At 26.9% G+C, this 16,691-nt stretch overlaps 1 protein-coding gene across 1 annotated transcript; it reads left to right on the top strand.

Moving 5' to 3' along the window:
• Nucleotides 1-3,333: 3,333 nt before the first annotated feature.
• Nucleotides 3,334-15,705, top strand: LOC135925881 (DNA topoisomerase I, mitochondrial-like). Its single transcript, XM_065461435.1, has 17 exons — nt 3,334-3,697; nt 3,995-4,405; nt 5,084-5,521; nt 6,097-6,278; nt 7,385-7,500; nt 8,030-8,151; nt 8,473-8,595; nt 9,445-9,632; nt 10,022-10,166; nt 11,432-11,575; nt 11,871-12,006; nt 12,529-12,644; nt 13,061-13,175; nt 13,541-13,668; nt 14,206-14,379; nt 14,814-14,884; nt 15,303-15,705. Exons 1-17 carry the CDS (start codon nt 3,374-3,376, stop codon nt 15,403-15,405), a joined length of 3,036 nt encoding a protein of 1,011 aa, XP_065317507.1. The 5' UTR covers nt 3,334-3,373; the 3' UTR covers nt 15,406-15,705.
• Nucleotides 15,706-16,691: the final 986 nt, after the last annotated feature.

Here is a 16,691-nt window from a genome sequence, read left to right as displayed (position 1 = left end):
TTCGATTTTTGATTGCATGATGGGGCGGCACATGTATATGATAACAATTTTATTTTAATCAGAGTTTGGTTGGAAAATACTTGGATCCACGAAACAAATATAAATTTAGGAACCAAAATTTGAAAACTTAATTTTAAATTACCAGGAATAAATTCCGGAAACCGATTAGAATATCTTAAACATTTTGTCATTCCTTGAAAAGGAATTATTTAAACGAAAGAAATATTGCTAAGAATTTATTATTTCATAAATTACCATTTCTAGTACTTGTAATTAATTCTTCTTATTAATCTTGTGTAAAAATCATATTGATTCATATAATGCTGCGAGAAAATTCGTAGTTAAATTTGTTGAGCCGAGCTAATACTAGTTTGTATCTCACGTAAATACTTAAATTAGGAGGGCATAGCAAAAGGCGACAAAGTTAATGGCTCCAATCTTTTACATGGTGTTCGAGATTATGCGTAATGAATACTATGGTAAGTATGTTATTTATTTTTACATAACTCCCTATCTTTAATATAAAATTTATTTAAATATCTTTTAACCTAACTTTAAAAATTTTAGTAATTAGTAACAAAAGTTATATTTAAATTAGAGCTAAAATTTAAAAATTATTAGATAAATATATATTCTTTTTTATACAAAGATTTTATATTAATTATGAGATTATAGCGTAGATAGGTATTCGTTCGGAGTTGTTCTCTACGAACTACTAATTAACCCAGTCGATTTATTAGTGTCTGATGAAGCTAGCTCTCGCTAATATTAGGTTCAATAAATTACACTTTTAATGTTACTTATTTATTTCTTTTACAAATAATTAGCTATTTAAAATTATATTTATTATTAATAACATGTAATTTGTTTAATTTTTTGTTAAATTCAGCAATACTTTCAGGTCCATGGCGTGTATCAGTCGAAGCCGCCTTGAATGGATTCCTCAATATGGTTTGATAATATAATTAGCTTATTTAAAATATTAATTATATATATTATAATAATATAATCCCGAGGAAAGACTAGGAGGAAATCAGAAAATGGTATTAATGATATTTCGTCCCATTCATTTTTTGCATCGATACCTTAGGATAGGGTAAAATGTGTTTTAAAATTTTAAAAAAGAAAAATATTTACATAGTATTATCATATTTTTCAAATTTTTTCTTCTCTCTTCCATTTAGCTCCAAGCAAAGAAATTATACCCACCTTACAAACAGAAGAGAAAAATAAATTTAGTGTTTTACGATATTTCTTCAATGCTCTTCTATGCATCACTATATTTAGCATAGATGAAGGATTTAATGTGATTATAATTATTAGTATCAAATCTAATAAATAGTTGAATAACTAATATTGAATATTATTTACTTTGACCTATGTTTTATATCCCTAAAGAAATTTGTTAATTTTTAATTGTCTTTTATATGGGTTATATTTTTAAATGTTGATAAATTTTTTAGATTTAAGAACAACGTAAGTTAAATTTCTTGAAATTAAAATTGAAATATATTATTAATTTGTAGTAAATTATTGAAAAATATTATTTTTTGAAAAATTTGTTTTGACAATGTTCCAACATATGACTAGTTTCGTTTTGCCCAATGCTAATATATTTATTTTATTGTTGCTTATGTAATTTTGGCGTATTTTTATAAGTTTAAACAAAATGCCGTGATCTTGATATAATTCAGGAAATGAATCAAGATTTTATATCTGGTTCTTTAGTAAAAAGATATAAGTTAGAGAGTTCTCTAAGTTCTCCCAAAAGCAAATATATAAATGAAACAAGGGTATGAGAATATAAAAAAATTATTTCATTTTATATTGTTAAAATACCAATACCAACTGGGGTATAATGTACAAAAATGGGAAGATTTACAAAACTAGAAAAACATGAAAATTTTAAACAATCCAAGATTTAATTTATAAAATGAATTTTCTTATAAAAAATTCAATAATATAGCTAATTAAAAAATTTTTTATAAAAATATTTTGTTTATCAACGCTTTTACCATCACAACCAATTTCCATTTGAGGTAAGCTCTATACCCATTAGTCAAATGTTCTAAATAAATCCTAGCTTTTATCTTTCAGCCACAAGACTGTGACTTATCCATATATTTTTCAAATGTCGTTTGGGTTATAAAAATAGAGGGTAAATATTTTCAGGTCCATGTTTGGAAATACAAGCCAGGAACCCGGGTTCAGAACTTCGGGTCCAGTTTCTTGAATTATATAATACTACCTATATTAACAAGACTTTCTTTTAATTCAATCCTTATTATTTCAATATATTATTTTTACATATATCTTAGTAATCTTGAATATTTAGTATTTTCTCTTGTCATTCTCCAGGATTTTTAAGTATTATCCAATAAATAGCTTAGATTTTCTATAAATATACGAGCTATTTATTGAACTAATTATATTATGAATATAAATCATTTCTTGAAATTATTGATTCTCGTCAAGTAAAGTATCAAATTATTTAATTATAGAAAATACCTCGGGAAAAGGGCATTTTATATAAATACACATAGGCAAAATGTTACTGCACAAAATTCCCTGATTTTTGAAATACTTAAATGTTTTTAAATATTTATATAAGACGATTTTCGCGTACTCTTTCCAATTCATGTCAAAATTATGTTTTACCATCATTTTGACTCCTAATTAATCTAATTAGGGCGAAAATATTTTTGCCAAATTTTAATTATTAAACTTAAAAATTCTAGCTGAGACCTCATTTGAATTAGGATTTAAAAATCGTTAATTATAGTTTTTTTTATAGATTTAAGAAATTTTATTTATTTTGATGATATACCTGATATTGTTAATTTTGACGAATTTAATTAGTAATACTATTCTATCACTAATTTCTTCAATAATATTTTTGCTTTATATTGCTCGGAATGGTATATCATGATTCATATATAAAATATAAATATTATTATAATTAATTATTTAAAGATTTTGATCAATATTGAAATTAAAAGATATGGGATTAAGGATGGTATAGGAAGATTTATATAAATATTTATAGAAGGAAATAATCGTGGAAATATTTATTTATTCCATTATGTGATTGCATTTAACCCCCCCCCCCCTTCTAGCACACTCCAACATTATAATGAATAATGAAGAAGCTATTTCTAACCTCTCCCACCCCCATCTTGGGATAAAGAATCTAAAACTATTACATAGTTATTTATATATTCCATTCCATTTAGTTGGGGTATTGATTTGCAAACTGGTTATTCTTTAGCATTATGTTATATAGTTTCATGTTATATTAACATCCAAATCATTCATTAATTTTTTTTTTATCTTTTTTTTTTAGAGATTTGATAGAAAACTTATTTATGAAGTCATGCCAGTACCTTCTAATATTAATTTAATATCGGTAAAAACTATGAATTCTGAAAATTCTTACGGTGAATCTTATTCAAATACTTCTATCAATTATTACCAAAATAATAGAACCGAAAGTTATGATGCCTCAAATCAGTCTGCTCAATTAAATTATGATCAGAATCATATTGAAGGGCAATATTTATCAAACAATGCATCAAATATACAAATGCAAAATGATTCACTTAATAATAACACAATAAATTGTAATTCAATTTCTTTAAGTCAGACTGCAACACAAATTCACAGTGAAATCCTACTTCCTTCGAATTTATCTTCTGAGGTAAAATATTTTATATTATATGTTATTCAAAATTTTTACATTTTAAATTATATAAATTCAAGAGGCTAGAATAAAAGAGGCGATTGCCCTATCTTTATATTTAATACCCATTATTATTTATATATCCCTTTGTAAACATAATGAGAGATAATGTTTATGACGTTATCATTGACTAATTATATTTTATAACAAATATTTAAATGAAATGGATAATATATATGATAATTAAGCTCTAATATATATATTTATATGTATATTAATTGATTTGAATATATTCTATTTTAATCTTTCAAATAGACCACACCAAATATTCTTCTAAATAAAGCAATAAACAATGAAAATCTTAATAATGTTGATAATAGGTTTAACAATATGCAAGATAATCACTCTCAGTTGGTTACATCAACCACAGATAATAGAATGCAGTCAAACCTTAGGAATACTTTTAATAATATAAACAATAATCTTTCTCCAAACAAAAGTCATACTATTAATGATCCTAATTCATATTATAAAAGCATTGATCAATTACCAAAAATTCCCAAAAAACCACATTTATCATCTCATAATAGTAGCAAAGACAAAAACAATAACAAAACAAAAATTATCAATTCATCATCTCATAAGAAACAAAAAATTCATAGTGAAACAGAGTCAGAGGATGATGAACCTTTAACATTAAAATTGAATAAGCTCTCAAAATTGAAAGTAAAAATTTTTTAATATCCATATTTTTATACTAATTTTGCTAAAAAAATTATAAAATTTTTGAAAATATTTTATAATAAATATTAGAGATCAGGCCCAGAATTGGGCTAAAAATGGTATTATTTTAAAAATACAGGATGGGCTTAAATTAAAAATTCATGCTAGACCTGTTTTAAAGTAATAAATTTTAATTATATCAATGGGGCATTTGATTTTCATTGACTGCCCACAATTTCAATTTCTCTTTGAAACAGTTTACAAAATATAGCCAAAACTATTTACAATAAAGAAATTTTAAAAATTCATGGCTAGGCCAAAAAATAACAATCTGGGCCAGGCCAAAAAATTCTCAAGAGGCTGGGCATGATAATAAATTTTTAGAAATCCCATACATGAAAAGAAATTTTTTTCTTCAAATTTAGACTATGTTGGGCTTAATTTTGACCTTTACTTTGATTAACATTAAACTTAAAAAGACATATAACACTAAATTTTTTAATATTATTAAAATTTATTGACTTCTCAAAATGATTAATAAACCTCCTCAATTTAAAACTTATATTTAGTTTTTTTGATGTAATTTTTAATAAAACATTTTAAATGCAGAGATATTTATTAAACGATGTATCAATATATCTATTTATTGTCTTTAATATAAATATTAATGCTCTCATTTAGGACCAAACAGTTAAAGATGAATCAAGCTCAAGCAAACCCCACCTCTCTACCCCCACCAAAAAATCAGGCCTTCATGTTCACCAAGAATATAAAGGGGGAAGCCCAAGAAACGATGATTCGATCGAAATTAAATCAGAAGCTCTACTTTCCCCTCCCAAAACTCCCAAGAAGGATCATATTTCGAGCCAGCAAATAAAGAGGCCAAAAATTGCTCCAGCAAGCGAAGATGATGATGATACACCCCTAAGTCTTAAATTTAAGCAACCGAAAGTTGATATTGAAATAAAAAACGAACATAGGGAAAATAAAAAGCAGACACACTCAGAATACAGAGAGGGTGGGAAGATTAAAAAGGAGAATAAAGAACATAAAGAAGAACATGATAGGCACAAGGAGAAGCACAAAGATCGGGAAAGAAAACAGGAAGTGGTCATTAAGGTATGTGTTTCATTTTTGGGCTGAAAAAGTTTACTCTTAATTCATCTATTTAAGGGAGAGAATTAGACTAATTCTCTATTTTTATTCTCACCTCCCAGCTTTTTTTATAAAATTTTTTAAATTAATATTTAATAAAGAAATGGAAAAATTAATGAGATATTGTTTTAATATTCTCATCCTAAGATTTAAGCAAATTCCAGGCCATCCCAGCCCAGAGCGTTCTAAAATTTGAGAAATGTGGTAGTCTTAAAAATTGAAATATAAATTTATAGCTATAAAATATATTAGTTTTAAATATAATTATATTATAAAGTTATTACTTTATTAAGAATATGGAAATTATTCGGAATATTAATATAATTAATGAGCTTAAGCAGACGGTAAAAAATGTGATGTCCAAACTTTCAAAAATATTCAAATTTTTTGGAAACTATATTTTGTAATGTTCTATTCATGGCTTGATATCTTTCAAAGTTCTGCACAGATACTTTAGAATGCTCTGATATGGCATTAGTATATAATATATTTTTTTTATAAAAAAAATTAAATTAATTTGTCAACTTATTTGACAAAAGACCGAAAAAAGGCACGGCGACTCCAAGTCATCTTCCGAGATCAAATCCCCTGTGAAAAAAATAAAATCAGAAAAATCCGATTACGAAGAACCGATCGGGAAAAAATCTACCCTCACGACGAAGACCAAAATTAAGAAGGAGGAAGGGAACGAAGGTGCAGATGGCGCCCACGTTTGGAAATGGTAAATACTTACCTTACTTCGCCAAAATTTATTCATTACAATTAAGGATGTACCGATATTTTTTATCGGATCGGGCCGATAGTTCACCTATTATATAATATCGGTTATCGGCCAATATTAAAAAATTTACCGATCCGATATAAAATGGCGTCCTTAACAAAAATAAAATGTTATAAATTTTTAAAAAGTTATATCGAAAATCATTTATTTTTATAAATAAATCGAAATCCATATTTATTTAATAATAACAATAGTTAATCATTTATAATTGTCTATTTTAAATCGTTTTTAGTGAAGCTGGTGATATTGACAGTTACCATCGCCGCAGGCTGATTTCGATAAATTGAAATTTGATATTTCTAAAAAGAAATCTTCGATATATTAATGTTAAATATTATTTTAAATATTTATTTAAATTTAATAATATATTTGTTTATTACTTATTATGTATATAGATTAAAGTTGTTACTTATTATATAAAAGTGATTTATAATAAAAATATTTTATATACTTTTAGGCAATAGAATTGCATATAAACTATAACTGATCATTATAATATATTTAAATGACATAAGTTATGGTATAATTAAAATATAGATGTTATACTAATAAAAAGTATATTACAAATTAAAACCATTGGTATCTTTACAGAATACAAAATTAGATGATATCGGATCAGTTATCGGCCGATATCAATTTAGTATCTAGAATATCGGATCGGATCGGCCTCCAAAAAGTGGTATCGGAACACTCCTAATTACAATACTGTCAGGAGGGCGCTTTAAATCATCTAAACTATAATAAGGCTGACCCCCCCCCCCAGCCTTGTAATTTCCTTCCTCTAGTTCCTTTTTGCCCCGCCACAGCTATAACAGATTCAATGCTTGATAGTATTAATATCCCCAAACTTCTATTTTCTATATAACCTGACTATAGAAAACACTTTTTAAGTTAATCATTATGTAATATTATAAAAATGTTTCCATCTTGTACGATTTTGTAAATAAGAGAAAAACAATTGAGTATTTAGGATTAATATAGCTATTACTTTTAAAAATTTAAATTCGCCATTTTATAAAATAAATTACTTATAAAACTCGAATAAGGTGGGAGGAAGATTCGACAGGGGATGGAGTTAAATGGAATACATTGGAACATAAGGGACCAATTTTTGCGCCTGATTACATACCTTTACCGAATGACGTGAGATTTAAATACGACGGTAAACATTATTTTTATTATTAAAAAAACAATGATAAATGTTTGTAAATGGTTTTTGTACTAATTATTGTTAATTTTTGATAACTGAAAATTTTATTTTCTTTTAAAGAAAAATAATGATCCCCACGTTCGTTCTAGAAAATTACGTAACATTATATTAAAATTTTGGCTTTAAATAATGATTTTCCAAAGTAAAATTAGCTGTTCTTTAAAAAAAAAATTATATTAGCATATAAAGTAATTTTTTCCATTTTTGGAAGAAAAAAAAGGAAAATAATATAATACCCCCTTTCCTCTTAGCTCAATAAATTAACTACTAATTCTCTCGCCTAATTTAGGAATTAATAATTGTACTCGTCAAAGATGCACAGCTAAAATAGCAGATTCGCTTGAAATTCAAACAAATATTTAAAAAAAGACGAGAAAATTCGTGGCTAATTTGATTGAGCGGGGTATGGGAAGGAGGGAAAAAAGGGAGAGTTTTGTTAATAAAATAACTTTGTGGGGACAAAAAAAATACAATAATTTAGGTAAAATAATGAAATTATCCCAAGACGCCGAGGAAGTTGCTGGCTTTTACGCGCGAATGTTAGAACACGATTATGTCACGAAATCTAAATTCAACGAGAATTTTTTTAAAGATTGGAGAAAGGTAATAAAAAACGAGAAACTATCGTAAATATATTTTAAAAAAAATACATTATTGATTATTTTAAGAAATTCATAAATGTTTCCTTTTCCGTTTATCAATATCCACATTTAAGCAATTTGATTTTTCTGAATAAGAAAGTTTATACATAGTACATATATTAAAAAAAAACATTCCGCCAACATGGCGATGTAAATTAGTTTTTATTTCTTTCATGAAAAAAAAAGAAAGTGAAGTTAAAAATGAAAAACTTTGTAATCGTAGCTTTTAGTTAATTTCAATGTTTTAAATTATTTTATGAATATTTTTAAATTAAAAACAAAGGTTATGAACAAGGATGAACGGGCTTTAATTATGGATTTGAACAAATGCGATTTCACCTCCATAGCAGAATATTACAAATTGAAGACGGAGGAAAGGAAGGCCATGCCAAAAGAAGAGAAATTGGTAAAAGGAGAATAATGGATAATATTATTTTTTTTTATAAAACGTTGATTTTTTTTGTAATCTTGACTTTTCATAATCAAACAATTTAAACACAGGACAATTATATCATTCATAATACATCATTATTAGTTTTCAAAAGTAAAATTTAAAAAAATTAGCTTTGGGATTTATTTTGATTTTTAAATTTGCCCGGGTAAACTAGTTTCCTCTTTGATTCCCCTTCTCTATTTTTTTACGTTCCTGAACATCGCTATGTATGAGACATTTTTCTCATATCTTCCGTTATAACTGGACCTCTTGAATTTTCCCAGTGGCCTTGATTTTCTTACTTCCAACAACGTGCATCTACCCAATCATCTTTCGTCCTCCGCTCGACATGCCCATACCATCTCAGTCTATTTCTTCTCATCAACATTTCGATCGCCTCTATTCCAATCCTTTTCCTTTCGCAATTTCTTACTTGTCTATCCTTCATAGATACTCACATTCATTTGATAATTAAAATCTCGTTGTAATCTTCCCTTATTTAACATATACCCCCACTTTTTAAAAACCATATAAAGTGTGAAATCAACATATTTCAGGTTTTGACATTTCCCACATTTGAAACTTTAAAAATATTTAACCCCCCCCCCCCCCTCCCCCGAGAAAGGCTAAATATAAATCTATTTAAGAAAAAGAGTAGTGAGTTTTTAAAGAAATTAAAATAAGTCTAATATTGAATTCAAATCAGGAAGTGTTATTAGGTCTTACTTGACGAAAATGTCTGAACCAGTTCAGATCGCTCTGCAATCTTAAAAAGCTCAATTATCTTTCTCAATTGAATTGAATTTTTTCTTTTGAAAAAAGCGCCTTAAAAAGGAACAGGAAGATATGCAAAACGAATACGGGGTATGCATTTTAGATGGTCGACCACAAAAGATAGGAAATTATAAGATAGAACCGCCCGGTCTTTTTAGAGGACGCGGAGATCATCCCAAAATGGGCAGGCTCAAAAAACGAATCACTCCCGAGGATGTTATTATAAATTGCGGAAAGTATGCACCCTCACTTTTTTTTATTGAATTACACTTTATTTAATATTATTTTATTGTACAATTTTACTTTGTAAAATAATCACAAACTAAATTTAATGTATCTTTCCAAATCTAGATAGTATCATTTTTAAACTTGAAATGTAACTTTTCAAACTATATATTTAAATTTTGCCAATATTTCATCATAAAAGGCTACGAGAAAACAATTAATTATGGGTAAATTTAAAATAATAAGATCAATTTTATTGTAGTCAAAATACAAGGCTATAAATTCCATTAATTAATCGCGGTTTAATTCTAGTCACATTATTATCATAAAAAATCATAGCATTTTTGTTAAAATAATACTTTTTTAATTATAATTTTACGTAAATAAATTGTTTAATCAGAAAAGGTAAAATACCGCAACCCCCAAAAGGACACAAGTGGAAAGAGGTGCGTCACGATAACAACGTTACCTGGCTCGCTAGTTGGACCGAAAACATTCAACAGAGCATCAAATACATCATGCTTAATCCTTCGTCCAAATTAAAAGTTTCGATTATTTTAGTTTTAGCCAGAGTTTGGAACTGGAATTCACCTAATTAGACACTCTTCTCTTAAAATTTAAAGAAACTGGAAGGGAACCTATTTTTGTAATTTTTCTGGAATCGAAACCGGTTCCACTAAAAGTGCAACTGATATATTATATTTTTATTTTTTCTTAATAGATTATTCTGATATTTATTCCGACATTTCGATTTTTTAGTTATCATTTTCAAGCAATGGAAACATATAAAATTTAAAATTATAATGAAAATTTTAAAGTTAATCCCGAAAGAAATAGGCCAAATTTTAAAAAGAATGTGAATAATTAATATGGTGAAAATAAATCATGTAAATTGGGGATATAATTAGGAAGGTTTATATTATAAATTTAAACATTCTAGTTTTGCTATTTAATATAATACAAATTTTTTTTTGACATATAAACTATAATGCACGTTAAAATATAAACATCTTAAATTTATATATTACAAATTGACTCTTTTTGAGTTTTAAATTCAAATAATATATTTTAAATGGGTAATGTAGAAATTTGGAAACTTTTTTGCGCAAAAAAATATACGAAAGAGTTTGCGAGTTTTCACATTTTTAAAAACAAATATCACTTCAATAACAATGAAGCCTTTTTTTTAGAAAAACGCAACGCTAAACGCTTTTTGAAGCACTATTAAATTGAATGTCGTGGGATTTATATGACAATGATGTATATATACTACTAAATTGGTAATTCATTAATAAGTGTCCAGACATAGGAGTCAGCTATAGCACATTTTTTGGTTTGCACTAGCAATTGGTTTATTTATCATTATATATAGCACATTATTGTCATTTAATCGACATGCGAACCATGGCGCTACTGCTGATTTCTATGTATGGACACATACATTTAATGAATGAAATTGCCTATCTAGTAAAATATTTACATATTATACATTTAGATGGCTTATTTTTTTATTGCTTAAATATTATTTTAATCCATAGCTTTTGAACAGAGTATAAAGCCAGAACCCTAATCTCTCAGAACCACTTTAAATCTAATAACCCATATGTCATTTTTAAAACTTATATAAACCAGAACTTTTAATCCAGGTTCCTAGCTGTTTAAAGCCTTTTTATTTAATTTATTTAGAGCAAGGAGAAGGGTCAGGTAGTTAAGAATAGGCAAGATTAAATAGAGATGAAAAAAAGGGGAATGTAAGCTATTTGGTTTTTAAAATTACTAAGTCTAAAAATTTACCGTAAAATTATTAAAGGGCGAAAAAGATTGGATGAAATACGAAACGGCTCGACGGCTCAAGACCTGCGTCGACAAAATCCGTCAACAATACAAAGAGGATTGGAAATCTAAATCCATGCTAGAACGTCAGCGTGGAGTAGCCTTGTATTTTATTGATAAGGTTTTTTTTAAAAAAAATTATTAATTATCACGATATTGGATATTATAACTTTTTCCGGCCTAAAAGTGTTTCTTTGTTTGAAGGAAAAAATAATAATTTAGAAAAGTCGCATCTCCAACTCTTTAAATTTAATTAGCAACCTAGCTAAAAAAAATTCCTTTTCTAAATGTTTTAATGATTTTGTTTGATATTCTTGCAGGGGCGAATCGAACTAATTTTTTTTTAAAAAATACAATTGCTATCGAAAAACACAAAAATTAATTTAAATGCTAAATTAAAAAAAAATTCTTTTAAGTTGGCACTCAGGGCTGGTAACGAAAAGGATGATGAGACCGCTGATACAGTAGGTTGCTGTTCCCTCAGAATCGAACACGTGACGCTACACGAGAAACTTGAAGATGACGAATGCGTCATTGATTTCGACTTTTTGGGTTATCATTTTCTTTTATACCATAAATACAATTCGGAGATCTTAATTTGAACGAGAAAAAGAAGGATAGGGAAGATGGTGAGGTCCTTTTATATGAAACGACCTCATTAAGTGTCAGACCACCTTTTTGAAAAATTGTTCCAAGGGCAGGTCTGAACTGGGCTGCGGATTTTTAGTTATTGGCGTACTTATAAAAATTCTTGTAGTGCTGGACATTTGCCTCTTTATATTACCTATATCCAAGTTGCTCAAATGTCTCACAGCCTAGTTAAATATAAATATCGTGATAGAGATTTATAGAACAAAGTTTTAGAGTCATTTCTCATTTCTATCCTCCATTTTCCGTTCCAAGACAACATACCTGTCATGCAATCAATTGGGAGAGGAAAAGAATATAGAGTCAAATTTAATATAAATTATTTTTCTGATAAGACATTAAAATTTTTCATTTTATTCCCTTACTCTTTACTTACCCTATTTTATTTATTAAATCTCATCGTTCAAAAATAAATTAAATATTCAGGTAAAGATTGTATCAGATATCAAAACAGGGTGCCCGTCGAAAAACGGGCTTTTAAAAATATCCAACTTTTTATGAAAAACAAGAACAAAGAAAACGAACTATTCGATAGATTAACGGTTTTATATTTGTTTTTTAAAAAAATGCATACTTCTATTTTACCCTTCATTCATAGTTAGCGCAAATTTGCGGCGAATTATACTAAAATACAATCTGAATGAAGGGTTACCTTGGATTCTCAATTAGCATAAATTCGCGGTGAAGTATATAAAATATGCTGTATTTTGGTGTATTTTTATATACTTCGCCGCTAATTCGCGCTAATTTTGAATACATGGTTACGTATCGATATTTTGTAAATTGAATGTCTAATTTACTTATGAATATGATAGTTTTATTAAATATTGATATTTGGTAAGATTCTAAGTGGTAAATAATTATTTTTTTTTTAAAAAACAAATACATAATTTTTATGTAATAGCAAAATATAATTACCCATAAAAAAAATTTACTTTTTTTTCCTTATCCAAAAAAGACTCAAATTTTGAACAAACATTTGAACGAACAAATGGAAGGTCTAACAGCTAAAGTGTTCCGTACTTTCAACGCTTCTCTAACCTTACAAGATCAACTCAACAAATTGACTGAAGGTATATTTTTTTTCACTTACATGTTACAACTATTGTTGGGTAATGCCTAAAAAAATAGTCTAATTCCGCTCAATCTTCAGTCGCGGGCGTAAGAAAATCCGCCAAGTATTGAGGCCAAAATTAATTTATTTATTATTTGTTTAAAGTTGGAGCTATATTTTTAAAAAAATCTGAAACCTAAATTATAGATTTCTATTAAATACTAGGTTTAATCAGCAAAGCTGTAAAAATTAAAACAATAACATAGTTATTACATATATGTATAGCTAGAGGATTCCAAAATTTATGGAATATTATATAAAATATTATGTTGTACGAAATATTTTTTTTGCCCCTCTCGCATTGATGAATATGTAAAAAATTAGATGATACAACTCTTCACGAAAAATTGTTGTCTTACAACAGAGCCAATAGAGCTGTAGCCATATTGTGTAACCATCAAAGGACTATTCCCAAAACGCACGGTAAACAAATGGAAAATTTGCAAGAAAAGGTATGATACACTAATCCATTTTTATCAAATTCTCAAATTTACTTTTTAATATTTAAAAATAATCGTTTTTTAGTAGATATATGTAAACTTCCCCTGAAAATTTGATTGAGAATTAACGAAATATATAGGGGAAATAATGGAAAGTTTGGGAAATTTGAAAAATAAATCGATTTTTTTTAAAAATGACTTTATGTTACCTCAAAATTGTTTGATGTTGATACACAGGATTTATAAATGTTTTGTATTTATTTTGACATGATGGTCAGTTGATCCTTTGAATTTATCTTTGATCGATATCAATTTCCAATCTCAAGTGCCTATAATACTTTTTATAATGAACTGGAAGGTGGCAAAACATCTTCTTGCTACTGCGCAAAGTGCCACAACCTTTTGTTTACTATGATTGGTGACCATTTTATTTTTGATTAATTAAACTGATCAGACCCAACCTAAGTTTTGGGAGAGTTATTATAATGAAAATTTTTATAATGATGACAAGCTTAATTTAAATAAATAAATATATTATCTCGAAACCAGGTGAAATCTAAAAAGGAGGCCATATCGGAAGCGAAGAAGGAAGCCAAAAGCGCTAAAACCGACTTCAAACGGGAAAAAAACCAGAAAAACGAGCTAGTTTACGAAAAAAAGAAGAGCAAACTGGAAAGGCTTAAAGAACAATTGCTCAAACTCGAGCTCCAGGCCACTGACAAGGTTTCACATCTTATGAAAATCTGTATATCTTGATTCAGGAAAAATTGGGTTGCTAAATTATTGAAAATGGCGCCTTAATTATTAATTTTGGAATTCGATTCCCAAATAGAGTATAATATTATAGCTCAGAATAGACACATTTAATTGTAGTATATATATAATTTATATTTTGAAATAAGTGTACTTGTAAATGTAAATAACTTTGTTTTTTAGTCATGGTAGATTTTCTTATTAATGTGCTTTCATATCTACTTTTACATCTTACTCGCCAACTATTCGTTTTATAATTTTTTTTAGGTGTAAATTAAAATATATATAATCATTTAATCTTGTTTTGTTTTCTGCATATAATTTATGTTGGTTTCTTATTTATTTTTTCTTATATTTATTATATATATAAGAAATTAATTTTTTTCTTCTCTTTATAATTATAGGAGGAAAATAAAACGATAGCATTGGGAACTTCCAAGCTAAATTATCTAGACCCCAGAATTACGGTTGCTTGGTAAGTAATACTCCCACCCCCCCCCCTCCTCATTCCATATATTAAAAGCTGTCAATGATTGAATTAATAAATAAGAGTTTAAAGAAGATACAAGCGTATTAGTTATAAATGAAAAATGGCTGCTTCTCTAAAATTTTAGTTTTATTATCTTAGTTTCCGTTAAATTAGGTTAAATTAATTATTTTTTATATAATATAAGTATATACGTGTTAAGAGGCATTGTTCTAGTTCACCGTTAACCCTGCTTTTTAAACACATTGAAAACGTTTTTTTTTAATGCTACATTCAAGAGGTGATTCAGGGCGATCTCTTAATTTTCATTCTAAACTTTTTCATTATATTTTTTTATGTGCAAAATAATTACATGAAACGATATTTTATAAGATAAAATTTTATATAATACAATTCACTCTAACAGGTGCAAAAAACACAGTATAAACGTGACCAAACTTTACAATAAAACTCAAAGAGATAAATTCAGATGGGCCATTGAAATGGCTACCCCAGAATACGTTTTTTAAATCGAAACGATTGTTAAAGAAAAAATTATATTATGTCTAGCACGAAAAATATTTGCATCTTTTTATACACGGTTTCATACACTTTTTTAAAAAAATGTGATTTTTTTTCTTTTGCTATAAATATGTCCCAGTTGTTTTCTTATAATCGGTTTTAAAAAATTGCAAAATATCTAATAAAAATATACGAATAACCCATTCCTTTATACATTTATTATATATAAACCTCTAGAAGTAATATTTTAATTGAATATAAATGATTATTAATTTGTACGCATATAACACTATAAAGCACGTGTTTGGTTTTTTCGAATGATTATGATTGATCTGACAGTCGACATACCGTATTTTTAATAGTAAATTATTAATCGAATTAAATATATTTTTAAATTAATGAATTTGAATTGTTTAAAAAAAGAATTTATATTATGATCTTTTTATTTTTTGTGATCTTTAAAATAAATTTTGGAATTTTTGTAAAAAATAAAAGACGATTTTAATGTATTTTCTATTTTATGTATTTTGTTTACTAAGTTTTAACTATATCTTATCTGAATTTAATTATTTATATATATTTATTTGTCCACTTAATATGTTTTTTTTTGAAAATGCAGAGTAAGTACCTTTTTATACTATAATGGTTATTTCTTATTTTTTATTTATATTTTTTTAATTCAAATTATTTATTATACAATTTTGTATATAAATTTTCAAATTTCTATAGAAATTATTTATATCTTATCAATCTACCTTTTCTTACCTCTATGAGTATTTTTTTTCAAAAAAAATTATATAATTATTATGAAATATTCTTGTTTTTGGCCTCTGTATATTATAGTTTTTTCTATAATAAAAATATAGTTTAAAACTAAGCATTTTTATTTTTAAGAAATGAATTCTGATTGTTCTTTTTTTTCTTTTCTTTTCATTTATTTTTAATTTTCTTATCTTATGTTTATATCGATTTTAATTTCCTTTATTCACTTATCTTAAAAGCTTGTATTAATCTATAAATACAAGGAAGGGACAGACTTAGAATTTATAGTTGGATGATGGCTAAATATCGGCTAATTCTACTCAATTTATAGGCGTATGCCGAGGAAAATCCGTTAACATGAAAGCGTTTTAATTTATTAGTTTCTTTCAAATTTGAGCTGCTATATTTTTTAAAAAAGAGGACTGATGTTTTTCGGACAAAAGATGATCGACAGTGCCCTCCCTAAAATATCAGCCTCTCTTACGTTTTGAAAAACACTATATAAAGGACGGGCTATTTGACTTAGAGCGTG

The sequence above is a fragment of the Gordionus sp. m RMFG-2023 genome, chromosome 3 (genome assembly GCF_954871325.1).
Source record: "Gordionus sp. m RMFG-2023 chromosome 3, tfGorSpeb1-WG-v2, whole genome shotgun sequence".
In the NCBI taxonomy this organism is placed as follows: domain Eukaryota; kingdom Metazoa; phylum Nematomorpha; class Gordioida; order Chordodea; family Parachordodidae; genus Gordionus; species Gordionus sp. m RMFG-2023.
The sequence above is the reverse complement of the archived record's forward strand: the minus strand, read 5'-3'. Positions and strand labels throughout refer to the sequence as shown.

Excerpts from the sequence above, each read along its gene's own strand:
- LOC135925881 (XM_065461435.1), top strand. The coding sequence starts at position 3,374 with ATGCCAGTACCTTCTAATATTAATTTAATATCGGTAAAAACTATGAAT. Across the intron at positions 5,522-6,096 it reads AACAGGAAGTGGTCATTAAG|ACCGAAAAAAGGCACGGCGA; the intron begins GTATGTGTTTCA and ends ATTTGACAAAAG. Across the intron at positions 14,380-14,813 it reads AGCTCCAGGCCACTGACAAG|GAGGAAAATAAAACGATAGC; the intron begins GTTTCACATCTT and ends TTATAATTATAG.